This window comes from Ixodes scapularis, unplaced genomic scaffold (genome assembly GCF_016920785.2).
Source record: "Ixodes scapularis isolate PalLabHiFi unplaced genomic scaffold, ASM1692078v2 PGA_scaffold3__209_contigs__length_174095766, whole genome shotgun sequence".
NCBI classification, from domain to species: Eukaryota; Metazoa; Arthropoda; class Arachnida; order Ixodida; family Ixodidae; genus Ixodes; species Ixodes scapularis.
This window is the reverse complement of record NW_024609868.1, coordinates 22,379,317-22,393,621: the sequence shown is the minus strand read 5'-3', so window position 1 is coordinate 22,393,621 and position 14,305 is coordinate 22,379,317. Positions and strand designations below refer to the sequence as shown.

The following is a 14,305-nucleotide window of genomic DNA, read 5'->3' as shown; positions in this document are numbered from 1 at the left end:
ATGCCTTAAGTTCACATGAGGCAGCAGCGGTACAGCATGTTTGAAAAGATGGGGAATGTCTGTATTAAAACCAGCGCCACGAAAAGGAAGATTTTTCGACTCTGAAAAACGCCGAAAGTGGCTGCTGCTCAAACCGATTACAGTAAAGACCGAACTGATTACGTGCATATGTTTTACACTGACATGGTAATATCAGAGTGAGTGCCAGGGGTATATGTATAAAAGACGAACCGTATTGATTTACAATTCATTGCTTTTGCTGCGAGTGTACAGGCCATTGAGAGGTTCAGCAGATATGTCCCTTTTCCGACAAATCACCCTAGAGCCGAATGCCCTTGCACCACAAGTATGACAGCTTTCTTAAGCCCTGCTGGAACACTTTTTAAAAGTGCCTCGCACCTACGCATGTACCGCTACTTCCAGCTCCTCAATAACTGCAAAATGGCGTTCTCACAGGGTCTTTTTTGCGGACCCTCACGAGTGATAACCACTGGAGGCCAGATCGTACCAAACATGTGCACGATCGAGAGTTCGATGGGTCATACGTGTGTTGGAAAAATGGCCGAACCTCACTGGGTGCCGGCCATTGTGGCGCTGCATGCATTCACGAGAGGTCATGAGTGGGCGGCACCTGGCAGGGTTTGGCCATCTTTCTGATGCGTCAAATGATTGGTCGTGTGCGTGTACGGCACAACGGGCCCCCAGTGATCATTGCCAGTTTGGGGATCTGTAAAAACTTGCGAGGATGCCTTTTCACGGTCATTGACAAGCTGGAAGCAGCTGTCCAAGTGCAGGTGTGATGCACTTCCAAAGAGCAGGTTCAATGGGTGATGGAAAGGCTGCCACAGTAGCGAAATAATATATTTTAAATCATTATGGTACTCCCCTTGTAAATTTTGGCACAAGTGCAGAAAAATGTTTAGACATTTACCAGTGTCTGTGATTGATAAATCAATGCGAGATCTATTGCACCTCGTCAGCATGGCATTAAGTGTGCAGTCACCAATTCAACTATAGAAAGTGTTTTGCAGGACATCAGCCACATCGTTCCAGCGAAAACTATGTACAGCAGAAAAAAAATATTAGTAGGAAAAAGATTATGTCATTAGTCTCTGCCAAATGGCCTGTGCAGGAAAATTAATAATGTCTGCAATAATTAAGTGAATATTCTTTCTGAAAAATTAACTTTTTGAGATAGTCAATTTAAAGGTATGGTTGTATGTTATAAAAATTCTAGGCATCGTCAAAAATCCTTAAATCTGCCTACTTACAAAGATATAAGGCACATGCAGAATTTTAAACCGTTCCAAAAAGAAACAACGCACAATTTGGACGCATTTATAAATTTCGGCATCCTGTCGAGCAACCTTTTGCATCAGCGGTCCTGCACCCTGTGACCAAAGTGCTAACTCGTGCGACGTCACGTGTTCTTTTCATGACGGATGTGAAACCAAGAATAAAAGCTAACTTCTGTAACATCATTAGACCAGCATGGTGTTTCGCCGGCTGGCACCACACTTGCATCTCTTCTAACATAAAGGCATGGCTGTAGTTGCGTGCTTTGGCCACCAGGACAAGGACCGTTGACACAAAGATACGTTTCGAGAGTATATTGAAACCAAGAAATGTGTCCAAATCGAGCGTTCTCTCAAAATGTCATTAAATGATCAGTGTGCCTTACGGTTTTGCAAAGTGGGCTGATTTAGTGGTGTTCCAGGATGCCCAGAAGGTTTCTCGTTGAAACTCTACCCTTAATTTTTTTAATTAAGCAGAAAAACCCCCTGGGGGGTCAATGTTTGAATCCTTGGCTTAAAATGAATGAAATTTACAGGGTAGGCTGGTGGTCATGCTACAGGGTGCCATAACAAAATTTCACGTCTGTTGGTTCAATCGGAAGGAAATTAGATCAGCTTCTATCAGCAACACACCTACATTGTTTAATCTATCGTCAGAAAACTATCATAATATTTAAGATTTTTATTCGCTAGATAGGTAGCAGAATGCCTAGGGGGTACGGCTATGAAAAGTCTTTTTGTAAGAAGTCATTTATTTCTGTCAATTTTCTCTTCTGCGAAAATTGTCAATTTTTTATCTTCTGTCTTTGACAAAATGTCAACATTTTTCATAAAAGACATCTGTAAAGTGACAAAACAATTCCATAGCCACATTTTTTTAACTAAATTTCAGTCAGGAAAAGTAAAGATTGAGCCTTCCTTGTATTGCCATTCTCAAACGATAGATTGACTAAAATTTAATTTATACCAAAAAGTGGAACAGAGAAAAATGTGTTCTAAGCGCTCCAAACCCCAACTTTTCTTTAGCTTTGGTGGACAGAAAATAATTTATAAAAAATTACCTATGCAGTGTAAACTATTAAAACTTTCTGGGAATACTCTCTTAATGTCGATGGCTGTATGTCATTTTTCAAAATCAATTTTTTTTGCAGAAACTGAGGCCCTGGAATCCTATTTAGGCGTCTAACTTTTTTGTGGTTTCCACGTCCCTTGGGGTTCAGGTAAGCTAGCGGGCATGGAGAGACTAACTAAATATCAGTGTGTCATATTTTAACCGGACAATGCGGAAATCTCCTCCACCTACGGGGCGACCGGCGGTGCGGAAAGCGCGCGAAATGTGACGTCTTTGGTCCAGGGCTTACTACTGGTCAGAGCCGCTAAAAGCTTCTTTTTAGTCAAAATACAAAATATAAGAGGTGCAAACTGCTTCAATTATTTATACAAGTAGTTTTTGTTCACTATTTTAGATCAGAAAAGAAACAAATGCAGTTTAGAAAGTATGGAAACAAGAAGTGACCCATCGACATACTTGCCCCAAGCGGTGGAAAAGGCGGCGCATACTAGAAAGGTGTAGTGGGATCAGGACCCAATGAGCGGCGAGCGTAGAAAGCTCCCGGATGTATGCGGGAGCATTGCGGTCGTATGGACTGGAGGATCCGACCAATTCCGAGCATTCCCAAGGCCTTCGGCGAGCAGCTTTGCCTTGCGGTTTGGCCTTTTGGCGGTATGGCAGCGTGAAGTGGCTCCCGTTCTGAACTGATCTTTGCCTCGTTTTTGCTGTTGTATGTGGCCAATGAAGTGTCATGCCGAATTAGTGTTTAATCGTGCAGCAAATGCAATGCGAGCCGCCCTCCAACCTGCTTCATACAGCCAAGCCAGAACATGCTTGAGAAAAGTTTCATGAAGTTGCTACGTTCAGTGCACTCCGGTTTGGTGCAAATTAAAAACCAGCAAAAAAGTCCTTGCAGGGAAACTTTAAAAGGGTAACTACTCAAACGGAGCTAACTTAGACGTAATCATTTTCCTAAAAAGACCCTTTGGCAGCATCTACCTTTTTTACTGTACAATGCATTATTTGAGCAAGGACTATTAAGCTGGTGTTCCACGTAACATCATCGCAAGAGAGCCGAATGGCACAAAATAGAAGCAGAAAACTGAAGAGAAGGCAGAAATCCTTATTTCGCTTCAGGGATGAGTAACAATCCTTTCAAAATGTGCAACGAATGTGGTGGCAAAGAATTTGGATATTTGAGTCTCATCTAGCACAGGACATGAATTGCATGGCAACTGTGGTATACGAAACGTCAAATTTGGGGGTTTTACTTGCCAAACCTACGACGGGCATCTGGCACGCCCCAGCGGAGGACCGAGGATAAATTTCGACTACCTGGGGATCTTTTGACGTGCAACCGAAAGCTCGGTTACACGGCGCCTTCTCCGCAACTGTGCTATACGAGCTTGAATATGACCGTTTACGTGCCTTGTAAGTACACACATGTACTTGCACGGAGTCTGCACTGCTAATCTAGACCAGCTTTCACTTGCAGAAGTCAAGGGCAACCTGCTTGGGATGCACATGACTACAGGCAACACAAGTCCTATGTGCTCGTGCACAGTTAGCACAATGAGACTGGTAGCCTTGGAGGTGCTGCTCTTTCGTGCTCCTCGATTCAAATAAACCGTGTCAGATGGTAAAGAGAAATTTCATTTCTCTCACTATCGAAGTTTGTTTGCGACACAACTACTAGGAGGGGATATTGGAGCCTAACATGCCCATGGACCATTGGTATCTGCAATTAAATGGGCAGGTGCAGGTAAACTCTAACCAAAGTTTGTAGATAGTAGGTCAAATGCCGATACAGTTGGCATTTGCCGATAGTCAAATGCCGCTGTCTGTACTCCTGCAGCCAAGCACGTGAACTTTCAAGCCCGCACGACTTTTCTTCACATGCATGAGAAGGTGCTTGCACGACAGGGGCACCAGCAGGGATGTTGCAATCCATCATTCTACATTTCCCTGCCTTTGCCCAAATTCGGCACATCGGGAACCACAAGAACAGTGCCAAGTGTTTTTTGCCTATGGTCGGCGACAGGCTAAGATTTCAGGGGAAGTTTCTCCAACTTTTTTCCACTTTAGCAGAGCGAATGCTGGAGAGGTGACCTTCTCTCCACCATTTGCCCTGCCAAAGTGGAGAACGGGTGGAGGATTTTCCCCTGAACTCTCGACCTGTCATTACCTATAAAGCCTCACACTGCAACACAAACTACTGTGATCGAGTCCGGCTCGAAACTGACAAGCTCGGAGACGTTCGAAGCGGTAGCAGCCAATCGGTGACGCAATATTTTCACGTGACCACCATATGGTGGTCAAAAATGTAACTGTGATGTATGTATGTTTAGACAGCCAGAAATTAGTCTGCCTCAATGGGTGACTAAATACAACCACTATCCCGGGGTACTTGATGTGCACCGCGCAGTGGTGACTCACGGTTGCACGCAGGTATGACGATCATCCAGATCGAAACGGGCATGGGTGGGGATTGAACCCAGGATCCTTGGGTCCTGCAGCACGAGCTTTCGCTTCACGCGCTCCGAGTTGGTGTGCATTTACAAACTTGGCTGCCGATCCCCCGTGATGGTGACGATAACAAAGAAAGACGGCGTTTAAAGAACCCAGGCAACAATATTGTGGTGGACCATTTGTCACCTTATACAAGCTTTCAGGTACTAGTGTAACCCGGCAACATGTGGACGTAACACCACCGACTAAGAAGCTTCTTTGTTGCAGTGTAATTTCAAGGATAAAAAGTGGACTTTTCCTTTCAGTCCCTACTGTGTAAAACTCAATGACATATCCAAAGAGATTGCAGTGCAGACATGGCCATAAGGACCATGCCCGTGGTGACGCAATTCAAATTCAGTTTATAGACTGGATGCGAGCATGGAGTGAACGCGCGATCAAGCTCGTGACTGCCTCAAAAAGGCGCTCGGGTAATGGCTCGGGTCCAGTCGCTGCAGTGATGGGAGGAGCCAAACCCTAAGGCCCGCTTCAGACGGGGCAACTTTTCCAGCAATTTTGAGGCTGCTGGCGGGTTGTTCCCTAGCTTTCCCTAGATCAACATGAATTGCTGAGATTGGGTCCGGCTCAAAACCGACGAGCAACTCGAACAACTCTGAGACGTTTGAAGCGGCAGTAGCCAATCAGGGACGCAATATTTTCACGTGACACCCCTGTGGTGGTGATGATGACAGCTAAAGACTTGGTTCTGGTTTGGAATGGACCGTTTCTGGATATAAACCTTTTCAGAAAGATGAGTTAAGATTCTCAATACAATTTAAAGATATAAAAACATGTTTTTAGCATGTAACTGTTTGTCTAAATAATACTAGAAAAATAAAACTTCATGATGATGATAGCAAGTCACGGAAATTCGGTTGCTGCGTGTGAACGCGGGTGGCCCAAGTTGCGACGTCAAGTTGCTAAGTGAAATCGCCACGCCTCAAACGGGCCTAAGGCCCGCTCAGACGGGGCAGCTTTTTCAGCAATTTTAAGGCTGCTGGCGGGTTGTTCCCTAGCTTTCCCTAGGTCGACACAAATTGCCGAGATCGGGTCCGGCTCGAAACGGCCGAGCGACTCGAACAACTCGCGAGACTTTTGAAGCAGCAGCAGCCAATCAGGGACACAATATTTTCACATGAAGCCCCTGTGGTGGTGATGACAAAAGCCAAATACTTGGTTCTGGTTCGAAATTGATCGTTTTTGAAAATAACCTTTTCAGAAAGATGAGTTAGTCTTCTCAACACCATTTAAAGATATAAAAACATGTTTTTAGCGCGTAGCTATGCGTCTAAATAGTGCCAGAAAAATCAAATTGAATGATGATGATGGCAAGTCCTAGCAATTCGGCTGCTGCGTGTGAATGCGGGCAGCCCATGTTGCTGGTGTTGCGATGTTAAGTTGCTGGGCAAAATTGCCCTGTCTGAAGCGGCCTAACAATGTCTGGAACTCAGCGCCTGCCCTGTGCTTTGCAAACCCCAGTGCACGGCCATGATGAACACTGGCTGTATATAATCGGCACCAGATCATGCGCCCGCTTGTTCTGGCTTCGCGTTGGGGGGGCTGAAAGCTGCATTATTTTTTTTTTTTTTTTTTTTTGGGGGGGGGGGGGGGGGGGAATTGCCTTTGTGCAGAAAGGAGAGTTTTTGTAGGTTGACAACGTCGAGAGGCTGGAAAAAGATAGTGCCCCGTTTGAAGCAGGCCTTAAGTTGCTCTAAAAACAAATGCCCATTGGATTTGCTATTTTGCTGGAATGACTCGCAATTTTTGCAGTCACGTCCGTTTTCCGATAGCCTGCGCTCTCCCGCTGAACAACAATCCCAAGGAATTGGCAGAGTTCTTTATAGAGGCTGTAGACTAGCCAACGCGACTTCTGCCCGCACTATGTTCCCATATAATGTTGTGAAAAGTATACATCTAAGATGTCTGGCATAATGGGCATCCTAATTTGCCCACGCCCATCCCAAAGGCATTCAAGCCTAGACTGAAACTATTGTGAACAAAACTTGAGGGCACAAGTGAGCTGGTGGAAGTTCATAATTATAGAATGACCCAAAACTGCAATGACAAAAAAAAAAAAAAAGACAGAAGGAAAGAGTCTTTTTACCTTCTCCCAACGTTTTTCTGTCATCACCGCAGTCTCGGGTAATTCTACAATTATAAACTATTGTGGATTGTGGGAGAGATGTAGCTATAGCTACAAATAAAGCTGACAGATGCTAGTTGGGTGCAAATATTGAAATCGCCATCGGCAGAGACCTTCAAGTGTAATGTCGCTGCCGCCTCTCCGCAGGCGACGCTGTTGTGATGACCGACACCGGTTCCTTGGCATAGCAGACCGATGAGTAATATTGCGGCATCTTTAAACTACAGATACTGCATCGTTGTAACTTGATTGCAAACAAGGTTGATCATCAGAAGAGTGCCAAACTTTGCCAGAGACACGTGGGCTCTTGCAGCGAGCCACACTTGGCCAGCTGTCCAAAGTTGTAAATCTGTTATGATCATATGATGTCACCCATCAACACTTCATCCAGACCCCATGAGACACTACACAACGAGATACTATGCAATGCCGACCAAATTGAATCCTCTCCAATCGCGAACTGCCACATTTCCTATGGTCAAGACACGCACGAGATGATTAATGTAGAGTCCGTGACAGGTCAAGGTCTCCAGCACCCGTTTTTCTAACTTTGAAAACATCTCATGGGCACGCGCAGACAGACCAGGACGGAATGCAACAAGCCTTTGCTGAAGGCAGAACTTTTACCGCAATCTTCACTTGTCACTCACTATGGCAATCACCCATGCAAAGATCCAGCTGCCTAGGCTGTAGTGGAATACAAACCAAATGACTCAGCCTGCCAGGAGTGACCACAGAGATATCGCAACTTGACTGGCCATTTAATTGCTTATAAATGCTTAACCCCAGAAACGAAATTGCTCTGTTCAATTGCAAACGAGGCTACCAGAGAACTATTCGGCAGATGGTGAATTCCCCGTGAAATCGCCTAATCCGTACCCACTGGTACAGCCCCCACCAAATATTGCAACAAGGTCTGTAAAAAATATTGCCGCGCGCCAAGTAGGCACCGCGGCCGTAGCACAACGGTTATCGCGCTTACCTCCCACGCGAAGGGCCAGGGTTCGATTCCTGGCCGCGGCTACGCATTTTTGTTTACACTGTAATGTGATGTTCTAGTGAATTCGAGAACCGTCTAGCTGATTCGAGGTTAGAATGTTCTCCGCGTCGAACCTTCTACATCGAACGCTCCAGAAGCCAACGCGTGTACAAAAGCGGCTCCGCCTGGCAAGCAGGATTCAGTTTTCGCCCCAGCGTTCGACTCTGCTGCTACGCCGACCGGCGACTTCGACGCCCGCGACGCTCTGTTATTATCGTTTCTACCCTTTTATTTTGGCACAAGTTCGCCACATTAAGCGTTTATTTCTTCCTATTCATTTCTTGTTTATTGGTCACCACCCGTGACAATATGAGCGAGGCACACTACGTGGCGGCCACCAGACACCAATTTGGTTATTAATGCGAAAGCATTAAAGGAACACTGACACTCCCCAAACTTTTTTTTTTTTTTTTTGCCAGGCGCTTTATTATGGTGTTGGAGGACTACCCAATTAATATTTTGCAACAGAGTAGCGTATTTTTTAATAAAGCCAAAAGACGCAACTGCTGGAAACCGAAACCCGACGGAGATCGGAGAAGTGGAGAGAAGAGAGTGAGTGGCGGAAGTCACAGGGCTACACCCAACCGTGCGGTTTTTTTTTTGGTTTTTTTTCTTATCCATAGCAGACGACACGACATTGCGGCGTATGGGAACTGTTCGCTGTGCGATTGTTTTGCAGTTATGTTTGTTCCGCTCGTTGTTCTGTACTCCAAGATGAGCTGTTTTGTACATTGAGGAGTTGGAGATGAGTAGTGAGTACACGTGGTGAATTTCCATGATCGGCTCCGAAAAGAATACACCCAAGATGTTGCGTGAAGAGCTGGCTCACATGTCCTGCGTCCCAAAAAAAAGGGACATTGTGCAACAGAGTTTCCGAAGGATCAACGGGATCGGGACCAATGGCTGGCTGCAATTCCTGTAGAACATACCCAGGCACCTCGGAAAGCGGACGCTACCTAATTTATATGCTCCTTGCATTTTGTGGAAAGTGATTACATCGAGTTCGCAGGTGTCAAAAAGGAAATCCCATACCATTTAATTCAGCGAAGTGTCGTCCACAACATTTGTTTGTTTCTTCAGTGATAATTGTAAAAAAGAAAAAAGATATGTGAACATCAGAAAATGTATGAGAAAAAAAAAAAAAAAGAAAAGGTTCTACGAGGAATTGAACCCGGTCCTACTACGTGTGAAGCGGACGTCTTTCCCACTGAGCTACTAAGGCAACTCTTTACTGGTGGATCTCTTTCCTTAGTAATAATTCAGCTGGTAAACTGTAAGTTGTAAAGTTTGCTGCCAATTTTCCTCTAGCAAAAGCACTCCCGGGTCGAAGTCGGGAAGCACCACACATTGGCGACATTCGCACCTAGTAAAGAAATCGTACGCGTGCATATTCAACTCGAAGTAGACACGTCGTGCTTGACGTTTGCGCGAGCAATGTCTTCAGCCACGAGAATGGAGCGAAGGCGCGGCGACGTCTTCGTGCAAATCGGCGTGGTGGTCGGGCGTGTCGTACGGGATAATACCAATTCTTCTGATCAGTCCCAATTTTCTCTTTTAAAAGTAGACAGAATTCGCCGATAGCGTTAACGACAGTTCTGAAATAGAGGTCCCACGCCCGTAGTCCGCTGCCATCGCCGTTCCCGCAAGTCCCACGATACGCGAAACGACGAACGCACAGAATGCTTCCGATTGTCTGTGGAACTTTTTTTTCTCAATCAACGTAGTTGCATCTTTTTAGAAGCCACGAAAAATGGGTTTCATATTTTTTTCTATTTTTAATACTGAGTGTGTGCCTTAGAAAACGGCCCGTGACCGCAGAAAAGAGAGTGAGCGAGACTCGAACCGGCCAGTTCTTGATCTGCGGTTTTCGGGCGGAAAGAAACCGAATTTCGAGCCGCAAATGCTGTTCTGGGTAGTTGAGCTCTCATATGTCACGTACAACTAAAAACCTCGGCGAGCATAAATACCCTGTCAGTGTCCCTTTAACTGTCCCATGGAGCGAGCCGACGGCATCAATATGAAGCGCGAAAACGGCGCCTAGTTTTCCTCATCCCAAAGATCCCTATGGCGGGTGCGCGGCGACAAGGCTCCCATTGGCCGCTGCGTGCGTCAGTTTCAACGACCGCCGCCAAATGGCACTGCGTGTCCGTGCAGCCAAGAGTTCCTGTATAGGCTCCCTACAGGAGCCAGAGTTGCGTATTTGTTTTCCCCGAGCCGCCACGCCGCTATTCGCCGAGATCCATCACGTGAGGAGCAAAGCATCCGGCGCCATGCAAGAAAGCCACCTTTACGGTCACTCCGCCGACGTTGCTCGCGCCCCAACGTATGTTCCCCTGCTTTCCGTCTCCTTTTCCTCCTCTCCTCTTTTCCAAGTGCGGCGCTGCTATTCGCAAACTTTAGTCACGTGAGGAGCAAAGCATCCAGGGCGTGCGGGAAAGCCGGCACTACGGCCACTCGCCGAGGCTGAATGCGCAACTCTGCTACCGTAGGTAGCTATACAGGAACTCTAGTGCAGCCTAAAGCCCCTCTATCCTGGGGAAAGTGGCACAACTCATTGCTGTTGACATGCTCGAGACACGCGCCATTTCTGGAAAGAACATGGCGTCTAAAATCTAGCTCAGGGCTGCGCTGTACCGCCATGCGCTGTACCGGCTTTTTTGTGTATGTAATTGTATTGTTATAAAATTCTCCCTGTAATGACCCTCAAGTGAGGGCCGACAGTATTTCCAAATAAATAAATAAATAAATAAAAATAAATGATCTTCCCAAGGGCTGCACGTTGCACGCACCTCGTGCATCGACAAACCTTGCGCTACTTTTGAAACATGAAGAAGCTTTAGTGCACCCTAGAGTTCCTGTATAGGCTCCTTACGGGAGCAAGAGTTGCGCATTCATCCCCGTAGCACCATCTTTCCTGCATGGCATGTTGATCCTGCTCCTCACATGACCGAATTCGGCCAATAACACCACCGCACATTCGAGGCGCGCGGCGTGCTCCAAAGCAGGAGAATGTATGCCGGGGCACGTTCAACGTCTATCTCCCAGTGCAGCATTTGATCCAGCTCCTCAAATGATTGGATCTCGGCGAATAGCGGCGCGGCGGCACGTGGAAAACAGACACGCAACTCTGGCTCCCGTAGGGAGCCTATACAGGAACTCTAGTGCCGCCAGCGCGCCGATAAAACTAACCGCTGCAACCCCATGCCACTAAACGGGCAAATTGGCGCACCACTCGGAGGCTTCTGCTCATCTCACCGCTGACCAACATACCGTCGCCTCCATCATCCACATCGTCGGCGGTGCTTCTGTTCGTATCACCACCTGCGAACATGGCACCGCCTCTAGCATCCACATCGTCGCCGGAGCTTCTGCTCGTCTTGACGCCAACGATCATGACGCCACCTCTAGCATCTACATCGTCGCAGGGACTTCTATGCTTTCGCATTCACAACTCATAAGGAGTGCTTAGGTGTACCTGGAGCTTTTTCCCCTTGCTCGCACGATAATATTCGTATCCCCCAGCTAAGAGACTGCTTTCCTCGACCAGTTCTGCAAGCAAAGTATTCAAACTCGCGAGTCATCACTGCCAAACCAATACCTTCAACGCCACTTCAAAAAAAACTGTAAGCGCCTGTCGACTCCCAGGGACCACCTGTTTGAAACTATAGAATCCTCGGTAGGCAACTACGCTCGACTGCACAGCAGCGCCCACTGCAACAGAAGACGCAGACTTCCCGCCAACACCACACCCAGAAAACACCTGCCGTTTGTTAGCTCCGCAAAAGGCCACAGTGTGCCTCCTTACACAACCAATGCCCCAATGCGGCGGTCCGCTCGAGACGCAAGGGCAAGGCTAGCCAGCAGGGGTCGCAACGTTGCAAAGTAGTACTCACTCCATGCATGCCTCCTGTGGTGCTGTGCAGACAAGGGGCACAGGAAGGGGCCAGGACCTTCAAGCAGGCGGTGTGGGAAGGCGACGCACGGCCGGCACGACTTCCCAGGGCCGCAGCTGCCGATCATACGCTGCACGGTAGAGATAAAAGGTCAAGGACATTTCATCGCTGCCAAGCACATGTGGATCCTAGTGTGAGATGCAACAGCGCGGGCACCTGCAAGCCAAAGACAACGCACAAGATTGTGCTCCACAGTTGCAAGACGCAGCTCCATACAAGCGCTGTGGCATAGAAAATGGGGAGGCATACCAAATCCCACCACAAATAAACCTAACGTTCTGCAACACTGTGTCGGAAGAGAGAGAACATGTGCAGACTTCATGCACACCTCAGTCAACCTGACAATTTCCCCACAAATTCCCTTTTTTTTTTTTTTTTTCAAGAACGACATTAGTTCTGATAGGGTAACATGGTTAGGCATGCCTAACTTGCTAGTCACTGAACCCAACGTGCGCAAATAAGACACAATTACTTTTACAGTCGAAAGACTACTCGTAATCCGTTTTTTCTGGAATGCACGGTACTTGTTAGAAGGCAACGAGTTCACATCCAAATGATACGGAGCTTTCTGAAAACACGCAGGTAACGCGCACAAGTCACAGGGCGGGAAACCCAACGAGTCCCAACGCGGCACGCCAAGGGAAAGCTGAGCGCGTCAAATTCTTACGGCTTTTTTTTCTGTTCACAACGTACCGGCACACGACAAGAGACCTTGACTTCTACAAGTCCGCGCTTTCCGAACGTGCAACGGCAGCGAAAACGTCCAACGGACGCCCAGGCAGTTCAAAAACACGCTACACACACGCCGAGACAAGAGACGCCGAACACGTCGCCCAAGCCGACCGGCCGGCAAGGCGAGCTAGTCATGCACAGAAAGCGGCGTAGATAGGCACAGATAGACTCAGCACGACGCCAAAGCTTCCGACAACGGTCCCCGCCCGCTCACCGGCACCCGCCGACAAAAGCTCGGCGTCCTGGCGCCGTCTCTGCACGGACCGCAGCCAACTGACGCGTTGGGGAGACGAGCTCGGGAAGGCTTTGACAATCACTGCCGGCAAAGACGGCGGTTCGCTTACTGCACAAGATCAAGGCTCGGTCTCCGATCCGCACAAAAAAGGCGCCGAAACGGCTCGCGCTCCGGCGACTTGTGAGCGCTCGCTCGGTCGGTGGGAGCCGTGGCAAATTCGGCCGGCTATCGCTCAGTCAGCGGCGCGTTCAGAATATGGCGGAGTTTACGCACTTCGCGAGAACAAACGCCACAGCGGTTAGGGTTGACGAATTTAGCGTTCGCGTCAGGCAAGCAAGCTGAGTTCGCAGGCCGAATAGTGACGTTCGCGTGCCGCGGACACCAGAGAATCACAAGATACACCGTTTGTCACTACAAAAACACTACTTTATTAAAGTTTAGCATTTTACGGAACAAGCTAGCAAGCCTCACTGCCGAATCAATAATGGCTGTCCTTCGGACGAACCACAATGTAGGAACTGCTTGTATAGAATTCGTTTAAGGCCATGAAAAAATCTCCTAGATTGAAAATAACAATATAGTACCCTTTGCTGACGCTGTGCGCAGACTGCCGGTAGCTTTGCGCTGTCGGATGGCTCTCAAAATCCATTATCCACCCGGATTACTCTCCCGAATAACAGAACCTGCCAACAGCAATGGCTACGCAGCACAAGGTCGGCTTTTATATGAGGACGTTCAAATGCGAACATCCTATTGGTCAGTTCAAATCACATGACCCCCGAACTTGGCGTTTCTCGTCTTTTCTCGCTAGTTTCTGGGTGAAAGTTGACGAATATTTATCGAAAATCCACGGCGAGAACGGAGTTTCGAAAATCTGTCCAAACGACGCTGTCTTACGAGTCCAAAAGTAAAAGCTCGGTCATGAGAAGAAAGCAGACATTCCGCCCTTCTGAGCACCAACCGAAATGTTGTCGGTCTGAAAGCTGATTCGCCATTACTGGTCACGTGACAGCACCCACCACGTTTCACAAATAACTCAAGAACAAGTTGACGGCCTCATTTTGTCTAATTAATATACATTTTATTACAGCTTACAAAATAATTTTATTACTTTAGTTATACAATTAATTTTAATACCATTTTTACGCCCCCTAGGATGCGTGGTTTTGCGCGATAGCACGAGAGTTTCGGTTCTGAATGCTTTAAAGATTCCGCGTTAATATACTTTTTAATCAAATAATCAAGCTACCCCCTAACTTTGAACAAGTAACTATTATAATAAAGTAATTTTACAAACTAGAGCTTTTCTTTTAGATTTACACTATCTTTTTTTTCCATTCAAACGGCAA

At 47.2% G+C, this 14,305-nt stretch overlaps 1 protein-coding gene across 3 annotated transcripts in view; it reads right to left on the bottom strand.

Moving 5' to 3' along the window:
• The window catches only part of LOC115310104 (bromodomain-containing protein 3), a 73,829-nt gene extending 59,898 nt beyond the window's left edge, over positions 1-13,931 (bottom strand). For 2 of the 3 annotated variants that reach the window (XM_042292335.1, XM_042292337.1), the window contains exons 1-2: positions 13,541-13,931; positions 11,930-12,059 (exon numbers count right to left, since the gene is read on the bottom strand). In XM_042292335.1, coding sequence (XP_042148269.1) covers positions 11,930-11,934 — 5 coding nt within the window. In that variant the 5' untranslated portion in view covers positions 11,935-12,059; positions 13,541-13,931. The remainder of the gene's footprint in view (positions 1-11,929; positions 12,060-13,540) is intronic. The other variant, XM_042292338.1, reaches the window with a different exon arrangement.
• Positions 13,932-14,305: the final 374 nt, after the last annotated feature.